Source organism: Nematolebias whitei, chromosome 11 (assembly GCF_014905685.2).
Source record: "Nematolebias whitei isolate Nwh7 chromosome 11, NemWhi1, whole genome shotgun sequence".
NCBI lineage: Eukaryota > Metazoa > Chordata > Actinopteri > Cyprinodontiformes > Rivulidae > Nematolebias > Nematolebias whitei.
The window spans coordinates 25,270,320-25,282,302 of NC_056508.1; the positions used below are offsets into that span (position 1 = coordinate 25,270,320).

The 11,983-nt window shown below is 42.1% G+C and overlaps 1 protein-coding gene across 1 annotated transcript in view; it reads right to left on the reverse strand.

Moving 5' to 3' along the window:
- LOC119417566 (myelin transcription factor 1) overlaps nucleotides 1-11,983 on the reverse strand; it is a gene marked incomplete in the record, with an annotated part of 40,709 nt that overhangs the window by 20,724 nt on the left and 8,002 nt on the right. The window contains 6 exon segments of the mRNA XM_037684803.1: nucleotides 1,081-1,298; nucleotides 1,380-1,493; nucleotides 3,235-3,325; nucleotides 3,581-3,700; nucleotides 7,081-8,184; nucleotides 9,090-9,316. Of these exon segments, the coding sequence (XP_037540731.1) occupies nucleotides 1,081-1,298; nucleotides 1,380-1,493; nucleotides 3,235-3,325; nucleotides 3,581-3,700; nucleotides 7,081-8,184; nucleotides 9,090-9,316 (1,874 nt within the window).

Sequence of the window (11,983 nt, forward strand, 5' to 3'; positions counted from 1 at the left end):
ATATATATATATATATATATATATATATATATATATATATATATATGACTAGGTATGACTAGAAATAACTACACAATAAAATTGATGGGAAGTCTGAGATTATCATCATTGTACTGTATATTTCCATACAATGGCAAAATTATTTCTCTGTATTTAACCCAACACACGTGAGATACACCCAGGTGGAGCAGTGGGCAGCTATGTAAGTTCCTGGGGAGCAATTGGGGGTTAAGTATCTTGCTCAGAAACACTACAACATGTGAGAATGACTGGGAGTCAAACCGTGACTTTCTGGTCCCAAGTCGGCTGCCTCTATCTCTACACCACCTCGGCCCGAAGTCTCAGAATTTGGTATCTCAATTATTTTTCAAGTTATCATTCTCACAACATGCACAGGTGGACAAACCGGGGTATAAATAATAAATAAATAATAAGAATAACTTGGATAATTAATAAATAATCAGGTCTCTCTTGTAAATGAGTCCTCGAGGCTCAATGGGATTTACCTGTCTAATTAAAGGTTGAATGAAAGAGTAAAGGTATGAGGGGGACAATAATGAGGAACATTCAAGGAACAAACAGGAGAAAGAACACAAGACAAACTGATGATGAAATAAGAACCACTAGTGATCAGATCAGTGAAGATAGAAGATCTGATAAGTGAATGAGGAACAGGTGAGAAATAAAGAGCAAGTCTGACTGAGGGAATGAGATGGACAGATGATGCAAGGGGAGACTGGAAAACTAAATAGAAAGAGTCTCAAACAAGGAAGTAAGAAGAAGAGTACACAGTGAACAAGACAACCAGATAATCTGAATCCAAAACAACTAAGATCCTAGGGTCACGACAAAATACATTTTATATTGTAAAGAGATGGACTGACAGCCTTTTGGATCAAGCCTAGAAAATAATTTTATACATCATCTAATTCAATATTGGGAGACCTTGTAAGATGTGTTAGCCATATGTGTTGAAGATGGTTCTCAGCTACTACCACACTCAATGTACCTCATTAAAGGAGAAGTATTTCACAGGGCGTACATCATATCACTAAGGCGTTAGTGGAGTGTGGCTCTTACATTTGAAGGCCTTGGAAGATGTGTTAGCAGTGCTGGGTGTCTTTGGGATGATCATCCTCTTTCCAAACACCTGTACATCGAAGCTTGCATAGTCAAAAGACACTTTGGAGTATTTCTCCAGCTCCTTGGCCAGGTTTGCTCGAGGTGTGGTGGTTACAGTGTTGGGCCGATAACTGCCATACTGAGGGATTTCCAGCTGTTTCACAAAACACATGGGCCTGGTGGAGACATCGTAACATGAACACTGCTGCTGTCAGTCAGATATTAAAACCATTAAACAACCAACGTGCAGCTCTTACCTGAGCACTCTGTCAGAGTTGGAAGAGGGTTCGGTGGATGCAGCTTGTAGATGAACCTGTTTGTCCTGGGTCTTGTTTAGCTTAGTCGCTGCAGCGATTGGGCAGCCAGAAAGACTGACAGGAAACACATCCTCATGTTATTTAATTAAAAAAATATATTATCAGTAGGGCAACATTTATTGGCTGATAAAGCAATTAACTGTGTGTTAGTAGTATTAAAAAAGATGAGCTCCCATTTATTTTAAAACCAGGTGTTTTATAACATGTGCAAACATAAAATGCCCTAAAATAGTTTTACTTGTTAAAATACAACTCAATAACAAACTAAATGCAGTCATACACAGTACCTTGAAAACGTTTTCATACTGCTTGAACTTTTCCTCATTTTGTCATGCTACAATCACAAGGTTTAACGTATTTAACTGGGATTTTAAGTGATGAACCAATACAAAGTAGTGCAAATTTGTGCAGGAGAAAGAAAATATACATGGTTTTCAACCTTTTTACAAATATAAATTTGAGCTGTGCTGTTAAGGACACAGGTTTGTTACAGAACAATAGTCATCAAACAGCATCATGAAGACCAAGAAACACACTAGACAGCTCATGGAAAAAGTTGTTAGGAAGTTTAAAGCAGCCAGAGTTACAGTGGGTTGGTTTACAACAAAGCTTATCCAGGTGTTAGAACGAGCCAGACAAAGTCCCGAGAGCAGGGCTTAATTTGAATTAGATCCTGCTGGAACAGGATCCGGGAACTCTCTTATTTTGTCAGAGTGCGTTACGGTAACTGTTTGCTTGGATCCGTTAACTCTCAGGCTTACTAATAATAAAGTTATGAACAAATGTAACTGCCTTGAACAAATAAAACTTATATTGGATATGTAATCTAACAATAATTACATAAACACTCATTTTAAACACAACAGCAACTTACAAGCATACCAGCTGCCTCTTCAGCTGCCTTTTCTGCATCTACCCATAAAAAGTCTCTTCCCCTAAAAGAGTGGTGGGGTGAGTGCCAAGCTAACCAGGCAGGAGCCCACAGGCAGCCGCCATGAACAGATGGAGGAGTCGCCTGGAGGTTTCACATGAGGAGTCGGATAACAACGGGCCCAGGACAGTGAATTCAGCAGAGAAGAGTTGGTTCGGAGCTGTCTAGTAAGGCGGTGGTGATGATTGGGGCGGGGGGGGGGGGGGGGGGTTAGATGGTAGGATGTTTGACAGAAGCCGAGTGTTTACAGATGTAGGTAAGTGTAGATGTTTTAAAATACACCAAAATGCAGTAAATTGCATCTACTTTATTCAAAATTTTCTGAGGGATGACCCCAGAACCCCCCGGCGCTCGGCCCGCCAGCTATTCAATTTCTGGTAGCATCAATCGGTTTACAAATTAAGCCCTGCCTGAGAGTTTGTGGCAAAACTTGAAACCTGCTGTTCAGACACTCTGCATCCAGTCTGACTGAGCTGCAGCTGTTTTACAAAGAAGATCAGCCAAAATGTCCATTTCTAAATGTTCAAAGCTGCTTGAGTGATATCCCAAAAGACTTACAGTAGAAGGGGTTCCATAAAGTATTGATGCAGGGGGCTTGAAAACAAATGCACGCCACACTTCGCAGATTTTTATTTGTAAATTTTGAAAACCATGTATGTGTTCAGTGTGTCAAACACAATCATTAATCACTTTGCATGCATGTCACTTTAAATAAGTCACAAGGTACTGTTGCTTTACTTCTTTCATACATCTACATTTTTTTTGTAAAAGATTAGGAGAAATTCTTGAGGCTCACTAGTCTACTGGTAATTTGGAGTTGTACACAGAAACAATGTTAATTGTGAGTGTTTGTGTTTTATTAACCTGCGATGAGTATTGCGGTTACTGTTGACATGGCCTTGGCCAGTGCAGCCAGGAGTGGGACACTTCAAGACATTCTCATGCATAGCCAAAACTAGAGACACACAGCAGACGTTGACCCAGGTCAGTATGATTAGTTCTGTGCCAGTATAAGCATTAAAGAGTAGCAGGAAAGTCATCAGGAAGTGAAAAGAGCACATGTTACTAGAACAGTATTAGAGTTATTTGTTATTAAATATTAATTCTAATATTAAAGGTGAAAATCATTTCAACAAATGTTGTCATTTTAGATCAATGTCAGGTCCCATTTGTATACTCATCGGTCAAGTTTCAGGTACCATCTACTCACTCTCAGGAGGGATTCGGTCTTTGTGAGGACATCCGGACAGACTGCGGTGGTGAGGGTATAACCCAGTGACGTGACCTGTCCCGTCACAACCTGGTGTTGGACACTTCACTTCTTTTTTGTCTGGATACAAAACAGCAGTTAGTTACTTTGGTGCAGCTCTAGGCATAAACTGGTGTTTTACATGTACACTGAACTGAACAGAACTGAACACTGGTTGAAATTCAAGTCTGAACAAACTTCAGTAACTTCAGCATGTAACGAGTGAGAAAAATAGTTTTGCCTGCTTAAACGTCTTGTGGTTTAACAAAGTCAGAAGCTGGAAAACCAGAAAGAGAGAGAGAGAGAGAGAACAAGGAAGATAACTTAACACTGCTGAAATGCTACGACATGAGTGAGTCTAGTGAGTGGGGCTATTTGACAAGGATGTGGGAATTATGAAAGCTTGGAAACTGAACATCCAGAATGACTCAGAAACAGTTTTGCATCCAGTATTTCTACATTAAAGAGAGAAATTGATGAGTTAGATCAAATATGCCCTGGCAAGGAGGAACCAGGACAACAGGTTATAGAGGGTATACGGTACTATATTATACCCTACAAGTACCTGTTGGTGCCTGCCAGGCCAGCACTGTATCAAGAATTTGTTCTTAGTGTTTATGCCTGGTTAAATAAAGGTGAAATGAAAAAAATATAAATATTATTTTCCACCATCCAAGTTTAGGTACCAAGGCCCACTGAAATACCCTGAAGAACTGAGCACACAGGCTAATGACTTGAGTCCTGAAGATGATGACCACGCTGAGCATGTTTGACTTGCACTCTTTGCCAGTGCTCATTGACAATGTACCATCTGCTAAAAGATGTGAAAGCAACACTACAAACTGTACCTTTAAGGACCCTCACAAAACCCACTAAGCTATTAAAAGCCACACCAACAATGATCCATGAAATGCTTGATTTTAAGCTAAAGCCCACAAGTCAACATTGTCTCCTATCAACAGCACAGACAGAAATCAGCAAGTTGTCAGAACAACAGAAATGAACAAGAGACCTGTCACAAACATACCTTTCCATACCTGGGGCTCTAGAGACTGTCAAACAATGCCTCACAGCTCTGGTTACTTGCCTGAGGAGGTTCACTCAAGAAGCAGAAGCCAGGAGAGTAAATACAGTTTTTTCACTACACCATCCAAATTGTACTTTCAATGGCAGAGGAATGGCATGAAATAAGATCCACCCAGAACTGAGACAGCCATACTAGAGAAGGTTATGGGATGGGAGAAGGAGGCATCACAATCATGCCCCATGGCTACAAGAGATAAGATCTGAACACAGTAATCTTCCAGTAAAAGAACAAGTGCTCATTACAGTGGCAGACAGAGTCCAAGACAGCGTCTCAGGAATGAAGATTTGAATTTCACCAGGGATGGACATGATCCCCACCTACTGGCTTGTCAACTTCAAACTGACTGCTCTTCATGAACATCTAGCAGCACACTTCAGCCAGTTGAAAGGACCCATCCAGAATGGCAGACACACTGGCAGACACAATCATCCACTCTATTTAAAAAATGTCTTCAAAACAAATAAGCTTCTTGTTTTACCAGATACTTTGTATTAACTTACATGATTTTAGCCTAAGAAATAGTTGAAAAATTTGTTTGTAAATTTGAGTACACTCATAAGCAAAGTAACAGTATAGCTATTCTCTAGTGTGCACCACTAAGAAGCTGCAGATAGATGCAATACGATTAAAAACAGAAGGATTGAGCAACACGACTCCATCAGAAACACCTATATCAAGTTGGGGATGTAGGATTGCGCTGCACATTTTTCATATTTTGCTGTATTTGCTCAGATATCCATTAAACAGTTAAAATCCCTTAGCTTTTTTTTTTTGCATTCATTTATAATAACACCGTGACATCATTGGTCACATGATTCAGGTGTATGCCAAGATTAGGTAGAAAATCCACTAAGGTCTTTGTACATGAGACCCCAGGGGAGCCAAGCACCCACTGTTGGTAAACAGAGCTGCTGCTCATGCCTGTAAGACCAGACACGCAAACCTGTGCACCACTTGAATTGACTACATAGCTTATGACTCGATGCAATATGCACGAATCCCGGAGGGCTTCAAACTGTACATCAACAGAAGTGGGGAAAAAAAAAAAACTTTCATCGAGAACTCAATGGGGATGTGAACAAAGGCTCTAGAGGCCATTTCAAAGCCAAGTGTGCAAGTCAGCATCAAATATGACATATACCAAGATGTTACTCTGTCCCCACTTCTGTTCTGTCTGGGTTTGAACCAATTTAGCCAGTTAATTTCTGAAAGGGTGGCTATGGTCACCAGTTCCAGGGTGGAACAGTTATCAACCACTTCCTTTACATGGATGACAGCAATCTGTAGTCAAATGTATCCAAGAGAGGCAAAGTGACAACTTAAGAGGTTGAACTACTAGAAGGCAACATTGCAGACATTCAGAAGACCTATAAATATGTTGGAGTCCCACAAACACATGGCATCCAAGAAAAGGCCTCCAGAAAGTCAGCCAAAACCATGTACTTACAGAGAGTATAACAAGTCTTGGACTGCAAACTGAATGGTAAGAGCAAAATCCAAGCCTTCAACACGTATGCAGTGCCAGTCATCAGATAGTTGGTATAATAGCCTGGCCAGTGGAGGCCAGACTTGACTTGCCTCAAGACTTGAATGCTCCTCACAATGCATGGAGGGTGTTAACCTGAGTCCAGCACTTTGAAACTATACACTAAGAGAAAGATAAGCTCCTAAATAGCATTTACTACCAGACTTCCAGATCCAGACTGACAAACATAGATGGCTAACCACCTAGACATTGTGGTGATCAGCAAGTGAGAAGAGAAAGCAATGATGATAAATGTATCAATCCCAAGTGACTGTAACATCAGGAAGAAGGAGCATGAGAAGCTTGAGAAATACCAAGGGCTGAAAGAGGAAATACAGAAGTTGTGGAAAGTCAAAGTGTTAGTAGTCCTGGATCATTTGGTGCTGTGACCCCCAAACTGGAAGAGTGGCTCCAACATCCCAGGAACAACCTCAGATATCTCTGTCCAGAAGAGCACAGTCCTAGGAACAGCTAAAATACTGAACGGAACCCTCAGTCTCCCAGGCATCATCTAGAGGACCTGAGTGTATTTGGATGTGAGGATCAGGTTGTGTTTAGGCAACCTAAATAACTTTTTTGCATGTGCTGCATTTGTTTCAATGTCTAGGGAGACCTTTGGGTTGCTTTGAAGTGAAAGTTTAGTTAGTTTGAAACAAAGTTTTATCAAATAGTTCTCAAAAGTATTGTATTAGTCATGGTATCAGTCCTAGAGCGTGGAGTATACAGAAAAGGACCAAAGTATTCCCCTGGCTAGGCTAAAGGCTGACCAGTGACTCTTCTTAACACTGCTCTCTTTTCATTTCAGTAAAACCCAGGACTGTTTTTCTGGACCTTGTAGACAAACAGTACCTTTGCTGCAGTGAGAGGTCCGCCGGGCCACTGCAGAGGCCTCAGAGTTCTTGACAGAGGAACTGTATGGTTCATAGTCTGGTGAGCTGCGGCTGTCCTGACTCCCCTGGACCTCCTCAGCCTTCAGTGCAATGGCTTGCTCTAGGAGCCCCAGGTTCCCCCGAGTCATATCCCAGGTCTCTGAGTCATCTGTGACTCCTGAGCCATCTGAAACTTGATCCAACTCTTCTCCTTCCTCTTCTTCTTCATCCTCCTCTTCTTCCTCTTCCTCCTCTTCTTCCTCCTCCTCTTCCTCTTCATCGTCGTCCTCCTCAGAGTGGACTTCAATCACTACAGTACTCAGAGAGGTTTTGCTCGAGTCTCTGTCTTCCTCATCCTCTTCCTCCACAATACTTTCTTTCTTCTCTCGTCTCGCTTCCTCTTCTTCCTCTTTCTCCTCTGCCTGCTCTTCATCCTCCTCTTCCTCAGTCAGGAGAGTGCTGACCTTTTCTTCCCTGAGAGACACAGTAGCTTCATATTCCTGAGTGGTTGGACTCATGCTGAATAGTGTGTCCACCTCTCTTCCTGTCTCCTCAGCTTCATCTTTCTGCTCCTCCTCCTCCTCTTCCTCCTGTAGTTCCTCCTCCTCCTCTTCCTCTTCATCTTCCTCCTCCTCTTCCTCCTGTTCACTCTCCTTTCTATGCTCCTGCTGTGATTCTTTGGCCTGAGGGTTGTAATCTCCACTGGAGTACTGGTGATCGGAGTTTTCTTGTCTCATTATCTGCCTTCTCACCTCCTTCTCTTCATCAAAGATCTCTTGCCTTTCTTGTTGCTCCTCCTCCTCCTCTGTTCCATCTTCTGTTTTCTCATCCTCTTCATCATTTGTCTCTTCCTGGTAAATGACAGTGGTGTCTTCTGATGGCTGGTACTCATCCAGTGGCTGGATGTCCTCGTCCTTTGTTTCGGTTTGGTCCTGACCATGATCCTCAATGACTGGTTTTACCTCGTCACAGTTTTCTCTCTCTGGTTTGACGTCCATCTCTGAGGTGATGTTTTTGCTCCTGGTGTCTTCAGCCAGAGGGCAAAGTCGTTCTGTGTCCTCTGTATCCACCAGTGAGCCGTCTGCTGGAAAACAAATAATGTCCTTGTTACAAAATTACTTTCAGATATTCCCATCTGTATAATTATCTGATTGGTACTTTTTAAACCAGGGTTCCCAGACATTTTAATTTTAATGATTTTCAAGACACAAATACGTATATATTTTAAAATTTTTGTCATTTTTGAGCCACTTAAATCTGTAAATTTGTTGTGAATGCTTACACTTATTTATGTAAATGATAATTGGATGGATGGGGTGGCTGTAGCTGAGTGGCTAGAGCAGTCGTCCTCCACTGGGAAATATGGGGGCTCGATTGCACCAGCAGTCACATGTTGAAGTGTCCCTGGGCAAGAAACTGAACTCCTCATTTGCTTAAAACTTTTGTTGTTTTTATTATTTTCTTAATACTCAGAAGAACTTTTAGGTAGAAAGAGAGAGAGAAAAAGATAGAGATCTGTCTGAGGAGAGCTTTATGTTTTGTCTTTTATTTTTGGTTTTAGCCATGTTTGTTTTTCTTTGTTTGTTTTTTGTTGGTTTTTGTTTGTTTATGATTTCTTTTGAGCTGATGACAACCAGGAGGGATGCTGAAATTCGCTGTTAAGGGCCACTGTTAAAGGGATGTGGTGCTTTCCCTTATTGGAATTATTGCCCTGGGAGGGTTTTCCACCACATGCTCATTGCATCCTAAAGTTTCAGGGGAGTTATTGATAAAGTGATAAACAACCATGAACAGAGGTGGGGAATGTGTCAGGGAAATTTATGTAAAGGTCATGGATGTTATCACTTACTAATGATTAATCTTTATGAAAATGCAATAAGAAATAAAATCTGTAAACAGGTTAGTTTGCTACATATAGTTAGAGTCACTAAATGCTTAAACATTTGTCTGAAGAAAAAAAAAGATTTAAAATTATTTGGTTTCACTTACAAGTTACTGAACCTGTAACATTATTTTCTTTGTTGTTCTTCTGGTCTTTGATGAGGTTGTTGTCCTCCTCTAACTCCTCTTTCTTTTCTTCCTCTTCTGCTGTGTCACTGTCTTCCTCAGCCTGTTTGGACGTCTGGTTTCTTCTTTTGGGAGCAGACTGGTTCTCCTCAACTTCAACCTCAACCTTCTCCAACTTCCTTTTCTTCACAATTGGACAGCCCAGTGCACTATAACAAGATATAAACAGAGGACTTACCAACATTAGATTGAACATGTTTTAACTCAAGAGACTGTGTATTGCTCATTGTTTTGTTGTTGTTGTTGCACTGATGTGAATAAAAATACAAAACGTGTATGTTTGGCCATATACCATTGGCATATGTGGTGGAAACCCACATATGCAAAGAGAGAACATGGGAGGCAAGCCTGTGACCTTCTTTCTTTTACTTGCTTTGCCTTCCAAGGTCACAGGGGAGCCGGTGCATTTCTCCAAGTCACTGTGCAAGAGGCAGGGTATGCCCTGGACAGGCACAGGACCATCTTCTTCTTTCAGCTGTTCCCTTTTCATGGGTCTTCACAGCGAGTCATCAGAATCAACTTTTATTGTCATTGCACAGTTAAGCACAACAATTCAGTGCAGCCATAAAAAAAACAAGGGTAGACGGAGATGCACGGAGGCTGCAGCTTTGCTGTGAAGTGCTGCCCTTATCGTTTAGATAAGAAAAGAGAAGAAAAACATGAGGAAAGAAGAAGGTATAAAAAAAAAGATCTCTCACACTGTGTTCTTGACACAGGACACATTGTAAAGTAGCAAAAAACCTACCTCAGCACACAAAAAAGCAACACAGATAGACATAAGACATTTTGCCGGGGGGGGGGGGTTGACAAAGGCGGAGAGATTGTTTGTGAACAATGCCAGAAAGTTCTATAATCATGATAAATATGGCACAGTGTCAATCAGCCAGCTCAGCTGATAAGGGTCCACAGATATTCTCGGGTGGGAGGAGCAGAGCTTCATGATGTACGTATCCTCCAGGAGCAATTTGAGATAAGTTGGCCTGTCCAAGGCTAAGCAAGGAAGCCAGATTCAGATTAAAAAAACAATTGTTTGGGGGGAGGCCGACTCTACTGATTTCATGTCTGCCTTCACAGTTCTGCTGGTACTCAATGGTGAATCCAAACAGCCAGATTTGCGGTCATTACATCATTGAGTGCATTTTAGCCTTCTCCAAGGTTGATTCCTTTATGCCAGCAAGTTCCAGGAGCTGCAAGTGGCCTGCGATTCTCAGAAATTGCATCCAGCTTACAGTTTAGCTTATAAAGCATCTGAATCTGAGCGCTCGAAGCACGGTACAATCCTTCACATAAGGCAGTCAGTCTCACAATCGCCAAAACTGCTGTCGAAATCTTCCTAGTTTGTCGATATCCCAGGTACCCGCCGATTCCAAAAAGTGGAAATCCTGTTATCATAAATCCAATTATGTACGCGTCTTCAACATAATCAAGGGACAATATGGACAGACACACATCATCTTCCATTCACCCCAGGAATCCATGATATATCCAGCTGCGTGTGTCCCTTCAGGGCATGAGGGTTCTCCTGCACCCTGTCTTCTCGACAAGAAAATTTTATCAACTGTGTTGAGAGACCAGCTGACCAGATCCATAATTTACAATTCGTAAGATTTGTAAAGAGCGGCTCTGAGAAAGATTCACAGAACAAGAGCAAAAGCAGGAGGGAGGCAGGAGAGGGAAAATAAATCCTCCTCCATCTCACTCACTCCAAGTGCCTCCATGTCCTCTCTAAATGCATCCACATATCTTCACTTTGACCTTCCTCTTTGTCTTTTTCTAACATCCTTTTACCAATATACCCACTGTCCCTCCTCTGCACATGTCCAAATCATTGTCCCTCCTGTGGACATGTCCAAACTATCTCAGTCTGGCCTCTCTAACTTTATCTCCCAGTCCTTCAACCTGTGCTGTGTTGAGCCATACTTTGCCTGTCACTGTCCCCTCATTTAGAGTTTCCACCCTCAGTCATACACTCTTGATTTTCCTCTTCTCCCTCTGTCTCCTGGCATGTTTCCCTCCTCGTGGTCTTTAACACAGCACAGTAGCACAGTTTCCACCGGCACCCTGTTTGTCATCTCCGGTGATGGTCGTTGTTAATCCAGGCCTGAATGCTCCAGTATGGTGTCCTTTGCACAAAACTCACATACTGTATTTGTTTTGACAGAAGTGGATACACTTCCTGACACAATCCTCACCATTCACCTGGGCCTGGGACTGGCAGGAGATACACTGGTTGGGCTCCCTGGTGACTGGTTTAGGTCACAGGTCCATCTCAGTGGCACATATGGAGACATGTTTTAGTATAATATGAAATTAAAGGTAACCTACAAGTCTTCTTCACATAAAGCAAAAGTGAAGAACTTTGAAATGAAAACAGTCAAATGAAATTTATGATTTTGTTTCTTTCTTTGGATTTTTACATTAGCTATCTTTAAGCTGGGCAGCACGGTGGCGCAACTGGTAGAGCTGCTGCCTCTCAGCGAGCAGGTCCTTGGTTCAAACCCCGGTCCAGGGGCCTTTCTGGGTGGAGTTTGCATGTTCTCTCAGTGCATGCGTGGGTTTTCTCCGGGTGCTCCGGTTTCCTCCCACAGACCAAAAACATGCATGTTAGGCTGATTGGTAACTCTAAATTGTCCCTAGGTGTGAGTAAGAGAGTGAATGGTTGTTTGTCTCTATGTGGCCCTGTGATGGACTTGCGACCCATCCAGGGTGTACCCCGCCCCTCGCACAGTGATTGCTGGACATGGGCACCAGCGACCCCCGTGACCCAAAATGGAATAAACGGGTAAAGATAATGGATGGATGGATGGATGGATCTT